Source organism: Amia ocellicauda, chromosome 21 (genome assembly GCF_036373705.1).
Source record: "Amia ocellicauda isolate fAmiCal2 chromosome 21, fAmiCal2.hap1, whole genome shotgun sequence".
NCBI classification, from domain to species: Eukaryota; Metazoa; Chordata; class Actinopteri; order Amiiformes; family Amiidae; genus Amia; species Amia ocellicauda.
This window is the reverse complement of record NC_089870.1, coordinates 11,575,259-11,594,253: the sequence shown is the minus strand read 5'-3', so window position 1 is coordinate 11,594,253 and position 18,995 is coordinate 11,575,259. Positions and strand designations below refer to the sequence as shown.

General features: G+C 35.5%; 1 protein-coding gene across 12 annotated transcripts in view; it reads left to right on the top strand.

Moving 5' to 3' along the window:
- Positions 1 to 18,995, top strand: part of gphna (gephyrin a) — a 278,299-nt gene that overhangs the window by 171,994 nt on the left and 87,310 nt on the right. For all 12 annotated transcript variants that reach the window (XM_066694145.1, XM_066694146.1, XM_066694142.1 and 9 more), the window contains one exon: positions 3,097 to 3,231. In XM_066694145.1, the coding sequence (XP_066550242.1) occupies positions 3,097 to 3,231 (135 nt within the window). The remainder of the gene's footprint in view (positions 1 to 3,096; positions 3,232 to 18,995) is intronic.

The following is an 18,995-nucleotide window of genomic DNA, read 5'->3' as shown; positions in this document are numbered from 1 at the left end:
CATGGTTCAGATTCAAAGAAATAGTCATTGGACTAGAAGTTAACCTGTACAGGAGCAGAGACTTTTAGAGATTGAAAAATTTAAAGAGCTCAACGTGTATGCTGTCTTGATCTCTCCCATGCTGATGACTGAGGGTTGTAGCAGTGAGATCATTTAAATAGCAAGTGCTAATTACAATTTAGGGGTATAAAAATACATATTTTCTAAATCCTAAGAACAAGAGAACACATAATACCTTCAAGCATATTGTTTTCATTTGCTGTTACATTTTGCATATTTATACATATTTTCTGACCTGTTTTTAGTTGAAAAGCAGCTTGCCTTAAAAGATATCAGTGAATATATTTGTAGTGCTTGCCATTTCTCTTCAGTCTGCAGACTGCACCACTGTAATGCAGTTTTTTTTTTTTGTTTGTTTTTTAAAACATGTACAATGTGGTTTTTAGCAATGTGATTAAATTTGTATCTGATAACATACCATGCACAACCAGACATTACAAGAAAAGGAAATGGCTAAGATGTCCAATACAGTGCTTTGAGAGCCTTAAGTTAAATGAGCCAAGCAGTAGCAATAAAATGTAAGAGGTTTGTCACAAGAGACACACAGCAATGTTCAGCAATATTGTAAGAAAAATTAAACATAACATACAATCTGCTTACACAATTCGGAGAACACTGACTAGAGGTGCATTTTTTCTTGTTAGCTAAAAGGCTGATCTACAAAGCTTTTTACGCTAGTATTTTTGGGTTAGAGTTTTGGTAAGGTAAAATACATGTGATGAAAAAATAAATGAATCAAACATGTTTCCACTTTTCCTCAAATACTTTTACACTGAATTCTGTATACTGTACATAATTCAGTGGGGAGAAGTGTTTCACTCTAAACTGTACAGCCTATATTGAATATCGCAAACCGCAAAGGCATAGAGAGAGAGGAATGAGCACTAAACGGTTATTTTCAGAAATAGCTAATACAGGCAAAACTGTATAATAAAGTTAAATCTATAGCAGTTAATAAGCAATGTATGTATTATTAATTGAAGATGAATAACAGCACATAAATTGTTATAAGCCTTTATAAACCAATCCTCTCCCAATAGAACTAATGAAAGTGCATTTAAAAGACAACCTGTTAAATGTATTTAATCCATTAAAATCAAAGAAAAAAAGATGTTTTCATTTTTAATCACATCTTCCTCAAATCAACACCAAAGCTTCTGATTTAAACTTCCCATCTTCTATATGATTGGTATTTTTTCATCTCTTGGGATCTGCTCTATCACTCTGTTAGTCTTCCAATGTGTCCCATTGTCATGTTAACATCTGTACTCTTTCGATGAGGTCAAATACCTTTGTTTGATATCGGATACTCGTATTTATTGTTCTCTTTTTGATATTCCAATAATACGTTTTTGCTTATTTCCATTTTTACATTTGGTGACCAATGAGACAAGTCAGTTTATTTCACTTTCACTAATAATTTAATTAAAACATTACCAATTCCTACATTAATTAAACATTGCTTTTAGAAAACACAAAAACATATGTTGAGTATTATAAATAGAATCACAAGGGTTTTCATGGTTCCTTGCATCTGATGCATCAGGTACTATTTCAGATAATAAATTTCCGTGGGGTTCACCACTGTCTTTTTTGCCTCGGTTCCACTGGCTCAAGCATCTCTGCCGTGCCATGTCAGACGCGTCCCACAACGTTTTGTAAAACCAGGCCGTTGTCGGAAGTCCATCCCTTGTTGTGGGAGGAGCAGAGTGATTGTGGGTTTGAATGCGTTTCGTTTTAAAAACAGACACTATGAGCAATAGAGCCAGATGTGGAAAGGACTTTTGTGTCTATTTTATTCTTTATGCTTTACATGATTGGAGACAGCGGAATAAATGCACGTTTCTGTTTAGAGAGGATTAGCTAAACGTGTATAGACAACATCATATTCAGACAAGCATTACGTTACTTTAAGAAAATGTTTCCACGTGAAACATTAAATTAAATATTTGCTATTTATTATTATTGTTATTATTGTAATCATCATCAAGATATGTGCTAGTAGATATTTTAAATGGCACAACTTGGCTCCCTTAACTTATTACTCTTACTACAGATTTGTAACTGCAAACGACACTTTTTAATTTACTTAGCAGATGTCCTTAACCAGGGCAAGTTACAGCTGAAACAAAATACACACGTTTCATGATTAATCAGTAACAGCAGCTACAATATATCAGGCTATAATTTAACTAAAGTGTGCACGTCTCAGTCATGGCGTTTATGGACAAATGAATGAATTTATTAAACCAGTCCTTAATGTTTTAGAGGTAAACCCAGATCTGCTGTATTTATGTATTAATTAATTAAACTTGTAAATGGACACACGTTAACTAAATCGTGTTCGCCTTCATACTGATTACACAACAGACCTGCACACCATCCACAGGACAACAGCCTGAAACACTGTCCAGTTCTTCATAAAATATTAATAAAATCGGCTGCTACCGATCCGATTATTATCCTTCAGTTTATTTTTAACTAGTCAGGGCACTGCACCAGGGTCCTGTGCAATTTGTGTTCAGATAGTTTTTAATACACTCGGATATTAACTGTAAGCAGTCATTGTCTCTGTACGTGGATTTCATGCAGCTAATAAAACTGTAATTACTTAATGATCCCACACGGCACTTGAGATTATATCTTCCGACATAATGTAGCTGATCTCTTCCTTGTCTGTCTGCAAGTCCAGCACACATCTTCACTTCTGAAAGCAAAGTATTTCCTTAGTGGGCGTGATGGATGCTTACGGCCACGTCTGGCAGCAGATGGTTAACCGTCCACAAAACCTGGACCCAGACCCGTCTGGACGCGTCTGCCAGTGGAAACCGTGCATAAGTAACAAACATATATTTTAGTAGCTTGTACTGTAGTGGAAATTATCAATTGAAAGTAGTGTGATGCAAGCAAGTGAAATAACTAAGAGCTCACTTATTAAGAACCAGCAGACCCAAGGGTGATTCAGGTCCAGAGTGGAAAATGTGTTTGTGTTGCACCGTGTGTGATGGTGTGCTGCTTTCTCTGTCTCCCCCACAGATCCCAGACTCCATCATCTCCCGTGGTGTCCAGGTTTTACCTCGAGACACAGCCTCTCTCAGCACCACTCCCTCAGAGTCGCCCCGTGCCCAGGCCACCTCCCGTCTCTCAACTGCCTCCTGCCCCACGCCAAAAGTAAGTGCCTTGCCGAGCGGCTGCTTGTTGTGCTGTGACATCCCATCATAACAATCCGTGACAGCGGCTGTCTTCCGGCTTGAGAGGTTTTGGGCCACGTGCAGGATTATGGGGCGTCTCATTGGAGTGATTCACCAGTTATAAACAGCCAAACTCAGCCCTGTGTCGGGTCTCCACAAACTCCTGAATGCTGGGTATCGGTGCTGCTGTTGTTCGTGATGGTTACTGGTCGAAACTGGTTTCAGTGGCTTTTGAGTTGATTGAGGGATGGCTAATGCAGTCTACTTTAAGTCTTTTTTAATGGGATAGACTGTTTTCTTTAATGTAGTAAAATAAGTGAATGTCTTTTACTATTGTGATTTTTTTTCCTGAATAGAAGGCTTTGTCAATAACATTGTTTACCAGTTTGGGAGTTCAGTGCATAGCATTAGCAAGGATGTGTGTGTCTTTATTTTAGGCCCTTGATAACGGGTAGCTTGTTTTTCAGGGACACTTGTTTATTCATAGTTTCAGAAATAGGATACTAAAGTATATTTAGATTACAAATTACATACTATAATTGAATAAAGGAAAAACAGATTATATTCCTCCATTTGTAGTAAAGAATAAGCCATGTTGAATTGTAAAATATTGTATAGATTGTAATATCTATTTAATTATCTGTCTATCTAAAGGAATAAATATCATCTTTAAAAAAAATTATTCACCCCATTCACCATAATAACATTGTCATTTCATGTTATCTAAACTAGAAGTTTTGTGTGAGACACACGGCAAATTTAGTTACATGTTCTTCATCTGGAGAGCAATTTCTAAATATGTTTACTTTGCTGGTAGGTGGTAGTTTCTTCAATAATTTTAAACCATATCTGCAACCAATTTGAAATTGACAAATATTTACAACAAAGTATTTGTGATTTTCAGCCATTAAACTTGGAGGACTATCTGTCTTGGGTGAGAATCAAAAGAGAAAACAAGTATTATATAATTGTTCACAGAATTACTGATCTTAAAAATATACCCGTCCAAAGTATCTAAAAAATATGTCACCTTGTACTTGATTTTGAAGTCTTTCTTTTTGGGAGCTGTACATTTAAGAATTTCAGTTTAAACCTTCTGTAGCAGTTCATTTATAAGGTAATTTCCTCTTCTCAAATATTAGAATAATTGCACAAAATATATTCATTTTACAGTCCTACAGAGATTTTGTTAGTCTGCTCTGATGTATTTTCAGGTCTCATTCCAGCTCAGTCAAACACAATTTGAAATCCATTCCCAAAGTGACCTGTACTTGTTACACAACTACCCAATGATGCTAATAATCATATTAAGGGAATTCATACTTTGCAATTACTTCTGAATATTTGCTGCTTTTCAGAAAGTTGAGAAATCATTGATTGCTAAGGAACATTAATATTAAAACTAGAACCACCATGGTTACTCATACCTAGAAGTGCTGCACCAGTTTAAATGATGAATTATATATAACATTATGAATGTGTTATAATGAAAGACAAATAACCATAATGGATACATGGAAGATAGTGTGTAAATATTATAAATATCAAACTGTTGACTAGTAAATGCTATAATCAAAATATGCAAGAAATTTAAAAAACATAGTTATAGGGTATATGGATTCAAAATGCATAGTGAATAACTCATAAATTATAATATAGGCTACTATTTATAAATGTACAAAATCAACTTAAACTATTTAAATCTTTATGATGCATTTCACACAGATTGTTTTGAGTCTTTGTTTGGGCAGTGCACTTGCTACAGAAAACCATTGCGCATATGACATCACTTCAGAGTGGGATTTATTGAAAACGATTAATGTTTTCAGTGAACGATTACGTTGCATAATACTCAGTTGTCTGGACTGACATGTAAACTATAGTAATAAGAGAGCAATATAGTAATCAAGTGATTACACCTCGGTTCTGCATCAAAGTTGCAGACGGTCTACACACGTCTCTCTTATAAACTGTTCTGAATGATTGACTATAGACTGTAGAATAATACTCAATTGTGAGGAATTACATTTATTTTCACCTAAGAGAATGTAACACTGATCAGTCAGACCTCCATTTTGTATAAAAGTTGCAGACAATCTTAGAGATACCAAGCACCTCTCTTACAGTAGGCTTTAAGTCTTACAACTCTAAGTACTGCAATGAATAATCTATCCACAGATGAAAACATCAGAAGTGCACTTCTTTGAGAAATCATACAGAGCTGTATGTATTGGAAAGTAAATTATTGAGAGGCAAAAGGCTGCTTGAATAACACTTTACTTAATCTAATCACATATGCTGCTGTATATATGTGTGTGTGTGTGTGTGCTGATTAATATTATTCATGAAATGACAGAAAAGCACTTATTAGTCAGTTTGACCGGTTTTGGAAGTTTAAGGTAGACTGTTATATAACTGTGTCACTGATGAAACACATTTCTAGAAATAGTCCATTCCTGGAACTATGAGAATACTGGAGAAAATGTATTTTATAAACTGTCCAATTCACTGGCTTAAAGTCTCAAAGCAAAACTAATTTATTTCTTGTTTCTATTTAGATCTAGTGATAATTAGAATTAAGCTATGAAAGACCAAATGAACAAATATCTGAATACACCGCAACCCTGTACTGGATGACTGGTTATTGAAAATGCATGGGTAGATGAATACCTGAAGAATCAGAACTCTCGTATTTGAACAAGCTGAATTGATAAGCTAAGTGTTCCCAGTCTTTAGGAACTGACTGAGAATTTAAGTAGTGGAATTTACAAATCTAACTGGACTGGTTTAGGAATGTTAGCTTGTGTATTCAACCCTGGTTATCTGAAAAATAACATAACTCCCAAAGGGGACTATAGGATATTGCCTCCAGAATGGAAGATGGTGAAATATGCTCATATCAGAGTTTGTAAAATAGGCCTCTTGTTTTTCTAGCATAAATACATCTCCTCACAGCAGTAATTTCATAGTGGGAAACTTTCTCCTGCACATGCTTGTTATTTCATTAATATAGTATTGAAGTTTTGGTTTAATCATGGCTACTGCTGTGTAGGTTTATAAGAGAAAAACTCAGAATATATAAAACAACCATTGTGTGATTGAGTGCAGAAGAGCTTTAAAGATGCAGTAAAAAAAAAGTGGAAAGTGACATCTATATGTCCTTCGTCAACAAGTTTGATCACTACATAAATCAGGGAATTTGGTATTTGTGTCTGCTTCAGAGTGATGGGACAAGCCGGCAGCCTGGTTAGTTGCTGCTGGAAGTGATTTTGGTAATCCAGCAGGTGGCACTCTCCCTACTAGACCAGAAATTCAAAACCAGTGTCTGAATATAGTGATGGGAGAAGTGTGCTACTGGAGAGGAGGGGACATCATATGGAGGAAACTTATTCACTAAGATTTAAGATTCTATAGTACTGAATTAAAGACTATGGAGTAATAACTCTGCTTTTCATAATTCATTTTGATTCTTAATCTTGCCTACCTAAATTTCTCTGGTTTTATTGGCAAGTTTACATGTGTGGTCAGCTTCTGTTGCACACCAGTAGTGGATGATGGGAGTTCTCTTTCTATCTGTAAAGTGCTTTGGGATGATAATATAAATGTCAAAATCCTCCCAACTCATAAAAGAAGTAAAGACATTAATATAATATTTCCTTCGACTGTTTAACACATTCAGTTGTAAAATATTTAAGTTGGAAGAAAACTATCAGCTAGCATGACTTCAGTAGGTTCTGATGTGAGAATATTTTCACCTTCTTGGTTATTAAACTGATTGAGTTTGTATCTGTCTTCCATTTGTCATGCTTTTACAGTGTTTATTAGTGTTATTTCAACTAGTTGAGGCTTTGTGTTGTGCACCAGAGAGTAAGAGCAATATTTCTTGCTCTTGTTACAAAACAGCAGCACTAAAGCTGTCACATCTTCCCTTTGAAATAAGCATACATGAAAATGCTTTTTTCTAATCCTGATATTATAGATAAGCTACTGTTCTTTAAATCAGTTGGAGTGGGCGTTGTTTTTCTTGAGATATTAATTTGAACCAATTGATGATCCAATACATCTCAGCACCTTGTTTTGCACTTGCTGAAAGCTAACAGTAAAGGATTCAGACTCCTCAAAATGAGATGCACATTTTAATGAAATGTGAAGTGAGATTAAGTCATTGGTTACACTAATGTAACAGTGCAGAACAGAAAGACTCATCTCAAAAGGTACCTTTCTCTCATTTAGTTTTTACGTGGTAGTTTTAGGACTGGCACCATTAAATTCAGAAGAAAACCTAAATAGCTAATGAATTGAAGGTTATCATAGGTCGTGTGAAGTTAATAGGTCTTGTGAAGGGGGGCTCTATTACATAAGAGATGTCATCTCTCTAGTAGCTGTTTTAGATGGTTTTAGATGCATACAGTTTCATCAGAATACTGATAGGTCTCTGAATGGGATAGCATTAATACACAAGATAAGAGGTATAGGAATTTTTGGGAAATGTTGGCCAGCCAAAAATGTGATTTATTATATGTATTATCCCAGACAGTCTAAATGCAGGTACTAAAGTCTGATTCAATTGTTTTTTTAAAAGATGAGTGTTTTGTAACACCTGATCTGTATATTTTTGTTTATTATGATACAACAGCTTGAAGCCTGTGGTTTCTGTTTCAAGAGATATTTGTATAGTCATCAAACACCACGTTACTACTACCACTAACAACAACTATTATTATTACTATGATTATTATAACTGTACACCTATTTATTGTTAGTTTGCATGTAAAAAGCATAAAAGCTGTCAAGAGGAAGCATTAGGGTTTAAAATAAATACAACATTTAAGAGTATAATCAATCCATAAATGGCAGGAAAACAACATCCGTGTTAAAGCCTATGTTCCCACACTAACTCAGATTTACAGTGTTTTGCATTCAGCATTTGAAGTGGTGTATAAATAATTGCAATCTCCCCTGGTATTTCAGTGTTAAAAATATGTCTTGTGGTAATCCTTTTTCTCTCCATTGAACATCCAGACCAGTTATATAAAAATTACTGATATAATTAGTGAAGCATATGGCACGTTTCCTTCGGAGGCGGGGGGAGTCTGTGACTTGATTTGAAGAAATAAAAAATATCATTTGTAACAGGGTTTATTATCATTTGTTATATTGACAGGGCTGGTGCTACAACTTAACAGCGACATCATTTAGGGGGTCCACATATTTAAATGGTCCCAATATTACTGCATTATAACCTGCAAATCCAGCAATTTACTGAAGATTGTGAAACTGCATTGACTAATTTGTAATAATAACATAATTTCCCAATAAGGAGGCTTTTGTGCCTGCCTGATTGTGTGAAGTTGAATTAGTTCAGTGTCGCTGTACATTTACATACATTTACATGAAAAGTATACAACATTTGAGAACAACTGTTGTTTATAATAATTGTTTGTAATTTGATCATGTCTAACTAACCACTAATCAGATGTTTCTCACATGTATAGTGCAAGCTGTGCAACTATTGTTTACTATCATATTTAAGTCTTCAGAACTTTCTCAGTATTAAAAGTACCATCTGGCTATTAAAGTTAGTTTGAATGGAGTAAAATGTATATCCTTGATTTAATTAAAATGTCCCCAATATATTGGAAGTGTGACTGTCATGTGTGTAGGAGAGGCCTTGGTGTTAGTTTGCCCAGGGTGCCAATTACACTTGCACTGGCCCTGTATATTGATTGAGCCTGAGAATTCAAACCTGTGCATGATGTTCATTCACATGCTTTCAGGTTTCTGGAGTCTATGAAGAAAGATGTCAATGCCAATACTGATTATGCCATGGTATGGGTTTTATTAAGTATCACAATCTTTTATTGTTGTTGTTACTGTTGTTCCCCCCATGAAATCAAAAACAAAATACTTTTCCCCCACAAGATTAAGCAAATGCTTTGTCAAAAGTTAAACGCTCAGCAGTATCCAAGGCATTGACTCAAAGGTAATCCTGTTGTTTGTTAGTGATAACATAGCAGCTGCCGGAGGCTTAGAAAATTATTTTGACAATTTATCTAAAAAAAAAAAAAATAGCTTTGAATATTGTGTAATAAAGAGTTACAAAATATGTCACTTTTTTAATTACATATATATATATATATATATATCAGTGTTAATATGTATTTATATAAACTGATGTTTTTACACATGCCATCTTAGAAACTTTTGTTTGATATAAAGTGTAAAAAAATCACACTGGTTGTTTAAAATTGAAAAGCGCTGTACAGCGCAAATATTGTACACTTTGTAACACAGAGATCATTGGCTCACCTTCAGCTTTTTTGGGGGGTTGTGACTGAATTCAGGATGGAGTTACGGTGTTCCTGCATTTACCATGACCAGGTCCTGGATCACACCAGATTGCCTGTTCTGAGAATCCTTGGCCTGTCTGTCAATTGTATGGACAAGTCAGCAGCAAGCTCCATCTGTTCTAGCTGTAGCTTTGGGCTCATGAAACAAAAAAGCATCACTAAGTCAAACATGCCATCTGCTAAGAGCATTGAATGTAAAGGTTTTTTTTTTTATTATTATTATTATTATTTTTATTTTTTTTGTAATGTTTCAGTCTAAATCCCAATAAGGAAAAAGGAAGATCTGCTTTAGTTAATTTAGTTTATCATTTACCTGTTGACATGCTGCAAGTGAACAGCAGGATTTAGCTAATTGAAACAGTGTATGTGTGTTGGGGGATAGTATGTAAACGTGATTTCCTTTATAGATGTTCTGACTTTCTAAGACAAGAACTAGTGGAACAAAAATAAGCCTCCTTGCTTCCTGAATAAACTGCTCTCAGAAAGTATGAAAGGATTTTTCTCCATGGTGTACTGCACTGCTCAGAAGGAATAACCATTTCTTTCTGCATTGAGAGTGTTTGTGGGTGTTTTGTCCTCACGAATAAATCCTCTGCTCGGAAACACAGGGGCTGTGACTCCGCTGGCTCGAAAAGCCTGTGTCCTTCTCTCCACAGAGATCTGGGGAGCAATTTTTTTCTCCTTGGTAGTTTCAGCTCTTTGAGTTTCTGCTTAACTCTCAGTTATGTGATGAAATCTCAACAGACAGGGTTTTCATTTGCCTTCAAAGTTGGTTTTCCTCCTGATTGGCATCAGCACTGTAGGGGAATGCAAACGCAAGATCACGTTTGTTGCTGCATGTGCCTCCACAGCCTCACATACACACACATACCACATACATACACACACACACACACAAAGACACACACATGTAGATGCCATTGATGCATGCGTGATTCAGATCTGTGCAGTATATTCCAAAATTAGCTCCTGGTGATGCTTGCTCGCCCCCTCCTCTCTCTCTCTTTCTGTCTCTTTCTCCCTCCCTCCCTCTCTCTCTCTCTCTCTCTCCCTCTCAGCGTGTCTGTGTGTGTGTGTGTATTTTAGTGTGTGCGTGGGAGAGTTCATCCATTTCAGAATCAAGATAACCATGGTAAGTAATTTCTTCCTTTTATATTCTTGATACGTTTTATACATACAAACCGCAACATCTGAGAAGAAAGGCAGTCATGTCTTTTTGTGTGGGGCAAAGCACAGGCATGTTCTCTTCCTTGTCGTGGTTGGCGATTTGGTTTACTTACAGTGTGACAGATTAACATTTCCAGATGGTGTTAGATTTTTGCCAGAGCCGTGTAAAGTTCTAGTTCCGGTTGTGGTGCACGGGTCATTTTTGAAATCATGGCAGCAGGTGGTAGAGTGACTGCGTTTCACCATCACAAAGCGACAATTGTAGGCCACCCTTGACTTCCTGACATTCTCCTGCACTGCAAGATGTTGAAATGGCATGCTCTTTGATTCCTCTGCATGCACTTCTCTCTCTCTCTCCCCCCTCTTCTCTCTCTCTCTCTCTCTCTCTCACACACTACCTGTGGGCCTAATTGCCATTCTGAAATCTGTCTTTTGTAATAGAATTTGATCTGATGGGGAGGGCAGAAAGCTGACAGGCACAGATCCCACTGTAGTGAATCACGTGCAAATGCTCACACTGATATTGACTGATTGAAACAGCTTGCGATACTACTGTAGCAGAAAGGGAAAAAGGAATAGATAGAATGGTCCCATTTATTATAGGCACTGTTCAATTAGTGCATTAAATGTAACTGCCACAAGGAGCACAGTGCATGATTTGTTAGTCCTGGAGAGCTGGCTCATAGCTTGACATCCATAGCGAGCATTCAGCCCCAGCACAGGCTCATCTGAATGAGGAAGTCTGTAAGTACGATAACAAAGACTTAAGCAGGAACGACCGTATTGAGCTTGGCAGCAAAAATTTAAAAATGCATTTGTAAGCTTTTTATTTCATACAAACATCTAAATTACTGCTACTTAAATATGCATTGATCTTAAATTGGCTTGATTTGTTTTGTATTTTTCTTCCTTTCCTTTTCCTTTTTTATTCTGGATTTTCAGTCATTTGTCTTTTCAGTAAATAGACCACAAGAGTAGAAGAAAAATGTGAATTTGCAAAACTAATATTCAGCATAATGTATTCATAGTACTACATGCTAATCAGATAAGAGATGACCAGGAAGGGGAAGGGAAAATTGACCTTTCTTCTGTTAATGTAATTATTTCTGCTGTAGAAATAATACAAATAAAAGGCAAAAGCAAAGTAGGATGTCTTGCTGTTATTTTATTTGTTATTTTTAATTGTTTACTGCTACAGTTTACAGGTTTTCTGTCGTGTCAGTTTCTGCTGTCCATGGTCTTGTTAAAGCATGGCCTTTGTTATCAAAATATATTTTCTGTTGGTCCCTTGAAAAACTGAATAATAAACCAGTGAATGGTTTAAAAATGTAATTACTTTTAGAAAAATAAACTTGAATTGAACTGGACAGTAGTAAAAATATTATAGGGGAATTGAACAAGTGTGAGAACACAGGGCTTGTATGTTTGATCTCCTCTTTCAGATGTTTTTTTATAATTTTTTAAGTCTTTTCATAGATGTAAAACTAGTATACATATACATGTGAAGGCTTGATTGTAGAAAGTTCTGCTTTGTTTTGTTTCACCTTAAGTTTATTCCAGTCACGTTAGAAAGTAATAGAGGTGAAACGCAGTATGCAAAGCAGCACCATTCGATCAAATAGTGAGTTGAAATAAAAGGTTTCATGTTAATTAAAGGTGAAGAAATCAATGAATACAAAAATATTACATTTCATCAAAAATGTAGACCTTTTTATTAGCCTTTAAGCAATATGTTTTTTTTTTATCTTCGCAAAATTTAAGTCATCCATGTTAATGTGCAAATATGTTTTGTAGCTCTTCAGAATGTTGTATTACTTTATTTATGTATTATACTGAGCTGAACTTCTAAACTATACTAATGTAGTTTATACTTTCCTGTTGTTTATATAGTACCCTACATCTTAGTATTATCAACCAATTTAAATGTAAAGATAAAAGTTGAAGAAATACATGGAAGGGTTGCAATATTACCGTTATTTTATATAACAATCAAGCGTGGTGCCCAGCTACTCTTGTACTTTTAACTTAATTTAGGTGGTGAAACAAGGAGAACTCAGTTGTCTGCTCCTTCCACTTACTGAGACTCCAGCAAGCTATGAAAGTTCAAATGGAGAAAACAAACTGACCACATTGTTGTTTATAAGAGGAGCTCAGTGCTATCTCTTGTAGCTCTATCTCTTCCGAAAGCTTGTCAGACATACAGGCAGCTGTTGGGGACTGTTAGCCCCCTGTCAGATTCTATTACAGTTGCTCTCATAGTATATTATTTAAATTGAATTTGATTATTTTTTTATTTTTAAAGCAATGTTTTTCAATGTCATTGACCTCGTTTTATATGACTATGCAGGAAATACCCGAAAACCTTTTTCTTTTGTCTTATTATCCTCAGGATAAAGAAAGCAATATAAGGTACCAAAGGAAGCTCAACACATACATCCATAGACTGATTGCTCAACTCTCAGATTCTGGTCTCTTTTTGCATGTGATTGATTTTAGCATTCACATAACATGTCATATAAATTATATAACATCCCCGAGCTCAGCTCTGATCATTAGTTTTATTTTATCAAACATATATAAAAATACATATTGGCATTTGATCTTCTAATTAAAATAATTATAAGTTCAGTTTTTAATAAGGTATTATTACTGCAAAAAAGGTTAAGAGAAATCTAGGGTGGGGTATGGAGGTACGCAAATTGAGGGCAATGCTTTGTGGTGGAGAACTAGGTCATTTCGATGATTTGGTGAGTGATGCTGTAGTTAAACTGCTCTGAAATTAAGATTTTGACAAACTGTGGGTATAAAAATATTTGAAAAAGAAGGTCTATTATAACACCCCATATATGGATGAAGCAGAGCATCAACTAATCTTTATAGTATGAATTAAAGTATATGGTTTGTTGTAAAACATAGAAAATTGTTGGTGGTAAATGGTCGGTTAACCTTAGATGATTTGTTTTTTGTATTTGTACAGATGTAGAATATCATCTCAGTTTCCTGACCTTCATAAACACCATTGTTTGATATGTCTGCCTGCTTTCTGAATTAATAATAATTCATTTGATTTTAAAATAATAAAATAAAAATCTGTTTGATTTGTATAATACATTGAAAAGACCTATTTGATTTGTCCTTGTCCTTTCATAGGGACCATAAGTGATAAACAGATTTCATGCAGTCCTTCCAGATATACTGATGCATCCTTTATGTATTTAAAGTAAGGATGTGTGTGTCTTAGAACGATGTTACTGGCATGATAATAGCTGAGGAAAAGCCTTTGGTTGGTGTTGGTCAGTGTCCAGTAGTCATTGTTCAAGAAGGCCAGCTTCATGACATTTCCAACAGCATTATGAGCTGAGTTACAGATTCCTATGACATTCAGTCCAAGTCATGCAAGATACAAGCGTTTCAATCATTGGTTTATTACTGCAGCCAACATTGAAAACGATTGTTTTGTGCATATCATTACACAGTTATCTTCAGCGTTCTCAACGTAGGCTATTATCTTATAATGAACAAGAAGAGCTTGCTGTTCTTTCAATTCCCTTGATGCCATGCATTTACTGGCAGTTCTGGGTAAAGCTTAAATTATTCACAATTCCGCAATGTTGAGATACATTATGATTTGTGTGCAGAAAAAGATGCAGCCATTAAAATTTGAATTAATGTATCTCCAGTCACCAAATAGCTGTGCTGAAATTCTGTACGGTCATTGTATCGCTTTTGAAAACTTCTGGTGTGAAGATGTTTTAAAGTTTCCAGACTAGTTTTTTTTTCTATAAAGTAGCATGTTTAGGTGCATTTAGAGTATCATTGACCAGTGAGTTTGAAGAAGTCTGAATTTAAGTTTGTGGTCTTAGGAAAAAAAAAAATCCCAACATTACATTTTTACAGAATCATTATTAAAAATGAACACTGATCCGCTTCAAACAGATTTGCTTTTCTGAGGGTGATTGGTGAAGGTATTCTAGCAGGGGTTTTCAAAGCGGTCCTGGAGTACCCCCTGCCCTGCTAGTTTTTGTTCCAACCTAGGTCTTAATTACTTAATTGAATGGTATATTGCTTTGTTAGGTCAATTAAGGATTCAATTAAGCAATTAAGTTGGAACAAAAACCAGCAGGGCAGGGGGTATTCCAGGACCGGTCTGAAAACCACTGTTCTAGGATATCAGACATAACTGCAGTGTATTGGAGAGCATTATTTCAGATAGAAATCACTAATTGAAAACACGTTTTATTTTGCAAAATCTATCTCAGGATGGTAATTTATGTATTTCTTTACATTTTTCAATGTTTTATGAACAGAATATAAACAGTCAAGATATGCATGTTAATCATACACTGACTGTTTTTGCATCTCAGTGTTAAAGTAATAAAAATAAAAATAAAGACTATCCCACATACAATCCATAATAATAAATCATAAATTGTGTGTGTTTTCAAAAAGCAACAGTAAATTAATGCTTCGTAGATGCTTAAAACTTTGCAAAGCCTGTTTAATAAATAAATACAATACTGAGTGACTAATTAAATGCAGTAGAGAACACATATATTTGATGACTATGGTTTAGATGGTATCAGCTATTCTGATATCTAATGGCCAGATTTTGTAAAGAGATAGTAGTGGTCTAATTGGTTAGTTACCTTGACAAATGACAAAATCTGTCCATTACAAAGAGTGCTGAGCATAATATGATTTAAAACTCTGGTCTCATATAATGTCCTTTACTTAACCAAAACTGATTACAGAGTGAATACCAGCAAAGAGAGTATTAAGTAATCAAAACCATAAACCTAATCTTCAAATAAATGATAGAGAATAAAAACTGAATAAAGCATTATAGATATGAGTTGGCCTCCCCAGCTATGTCGATTTTTGTATGCCACTGTAGAAAATAAGAAAATAGGCTACTTATTACCATGGCGGTGGCGTGGTGGTTAGCACCATTGCCTCACCGCTCCAGTGGTCCCAGGTTTGAGTCCCGGCTCGGGGTGCCTGTCTGTGTGGAGCTTGCATGTTCTCCTCGTGTCCTTGTGGGTTTCCTCCAGGCACTCCGGTTTCCTCCCACCGTCCAAAGACATGCAGGTTAGGTTCATTGGCCTTGCTAAATTGCCCTGTAGGTATGTGTTTGTGTTGCCCAGTGATGACCTGGAGTCCCATCCTGGGTGTATTCCTGCCTTGCCCCCTATGCCTCCCGGGATCAGCTCTGGCTTCCCCGTAACCCTCACTAGGTTAAGCGGTTTTGAAAATGGATGGATGGATTTATGTTGATTTATTTTGATTAACTTTAGTATTTAACTGTGTGCTACACTGTATTTAAGCATGCTAGGTCAGCACCTATCAATATAATTGTGTATAATATTGGTTTGAATAAAGAATATTTTATTGTCACCTAGAGTTTGTTTTCAAAGAATTGTAGTTCAGTTTACAAAATCAAGTTTCATAACCTCTCTGCCATGCATGTTCAGAGACTGGGGAAATAGAAGACATACATGTCTATCAGTATGATGCCACTGAAAATGTAGCCCTTCAGACAAATACAAAGGTATATCATCAAATATTTAACATTTTTGAAAATAAAATCGGAAAACTGAGAAATGAGTAATGCTATTGAGTATTTAGAACAACTGTAGTAAGTTGGAATCAATTTATAACAGCATTGCAGTTCACACATATCAAGCATGTTGTGGAGTATGTCTTGCTTTCCTATAATGATCTCTGCTGGTATCACAGTTTGAAAGGGTGGGGGATACATTCCAGATCATTATGTATTCCCAGGCAGCTATTGATGGTTGATGTTTTTCCAGAGGGGTTTTCACAGTTTTCCAGTTTTTACCAAGATAAGTTTTTTTAGTCTTTACTTTTATTTTCAATGTAAAGGTGTAATTTATCTAAACAGGGAGTTTTATATTTGTATTGCAGTATGTCATTCTAAATACATGTAAATCTGTACCACTGCTTCCAATGTGTTCATCTTATCAGTAGGTATTGATATTGCCCTTTGTATTTTTTAAGGAGGACTTTTAGAACATAGGCCAAACATTGTATAATTGATACGGTTAACTGCATTGTCAGGGATGAAAGAATGTGCATCTGTTAGTGATGGGCGACATCTTTGATTTATATTTTTTGGAAACTGAATTTTACCCTAATAGCAACCAGAACAAAATGCTACCTAAAAAAGTATGAACTTTCATGATGAAAGAACATGCTTTAGTATATGGGTAGTCAGATATTGGACTGTCAAACACATTTCCAATGCAAGTTGTTGGTATAAATCAATATATTATCATCAATGAGTCACACTTAAAGAGAGATGTTTTGCTAAACTCTTGTGCTGAAATAGATTAGAAGTCTAATAATTCCCAACTTGTGCGGAAAACAGCTTTTTAAGTCTTTGTTTTACTCAAATTGCAGAGTAAGATTATTTCTTATATTTTTCCAGATGGTAATAGAATGCAGAAGTATTTGGATGATGCCAAAATCAACTCTGCATTGGATGCTTGTTGTTTAAAATTGTGTTTTTACTTTAGTGGGATGACTTTTATAGGCTACTATTTATTCTTCAGAAGGGCAGTACCTTCCTTTTCAAACCACTTGTTTTAGACATGTTTGGCCTGCATGAAACTTTCAGCGTCGCCCAACACTAGCAGGAGAATACCAAAGAAACTCTTGCTGGGCTGAATAATGTCTTGCATGCTGTTGTATTTGGATAACTTTACGTTCACCTCTTTATTCTCTATTCTTCTGTCTTCTGCCATTTCCCCCCATTGTAGCAAATTAGACGTCCGGACGAAATCAAAGGAGTTGCTAGTAGAGTCGGATCCCTCAAAGTAAATATGTTTAAAAACTTCTTTGCAAAACTTCCAACATGGCTTCTCCTGTCTTTTCATGTTCCCTCCCCTCCTTCCCATTTTCCATGACCATTAGTATTCATCTTCATTCTCTTCGTTTCATCCTCCATTGATGGGGCTGGGCATAACTTGCCGAGATTAAGAACAGCAATTAAGTATGCACACTAACTATAGGTGTCCTGGCTAAATGCTTTAATCATACCATCCGACAATAAAAACAGGTGGAGTAGAATTTTATGTAAAGAAAACAACATTTATTTTCATCGTCTCCTTCTGAATCGTGAGCTTTAAGCAGAGTTCAATGAGATAGATGCTTGTGATTTTGAGGAATGTAGCTTCCAAAGGCTTTCATTATATAATCAGCACTTGGTTCCCTTCGGTGGAATATCCTTGTCCCCTTTTTCTTCCTCCTTCCTTCTTTCAAGCACAAAACTCTGTGTTAATGTGGCAAGAAGTTGGTCTGCTTTCTTTCAAGCTTATAGCTATTGCAATACCGTAGGCAATTTCATAGCACCACTGTGTCTGTCAGAATAATTCCAGGCCTGTGTCTCTTTGTGTTGATAGCTATTTGACTTTCTTTCTGAAAATGACTTGTACTATATTTAATTCAAAGACTGTACTGGAATGAGTTTTAAAACCATACTATGAAAAATGTAAACATCTGAAAATAATTTATAATGGCTAATTGTAAAAGGTGCAAGTTTAGCAATACAACTGAATTAAACATATCCCTTAATTACCGTTACACTGCCAGAAAAGAAGGAAAACTGGAAACCACATGGTGCTCAAGAAAGAAAAACTAAACAAAAAGTAAATTCAATAATTCAGTGTAGTGAGTAGAAACTTCAAAGCGATTCTCATGAATTAAGCACACATTGTTTTTAATACTTAGAAATCTCCTACTACTCAATTTGAAATTGGCCTTACTACAATGAAGGTTTGAATTTCAAAAACATCTGCCTCTGTAAGCAATACAGCTACTATGAGATACATGTCTGCAGCTCTGTAGAAACAAAGTAATTTGAAGGGGAAAATAAAAACATGACTACTTCATATTTCTTACTCTGTAGTTATCATGCCATACACGCTCTCAACCTCCCTTTATAATTAGCAAAGCTATCACTTTCTGATATGTGTTTGACTTGCCACTGTTTGAGAAAAAAAAAAATCCTCCAACCTTTAAGAAGATTATTTTATGCACAAAACTGAACTGCTTTGTCATCCTAATACATAGTGTATTGGCAGCTTTGCGTAAAATAGTGTCTACTGGAGATTATTAAAACAGACTAGGTTATATCAGAACGTCATGAGGCTCTGCACACTGGCTGACCCCTGTCTTTTACTTGAAAGAGCATATAACAGGAGACAGA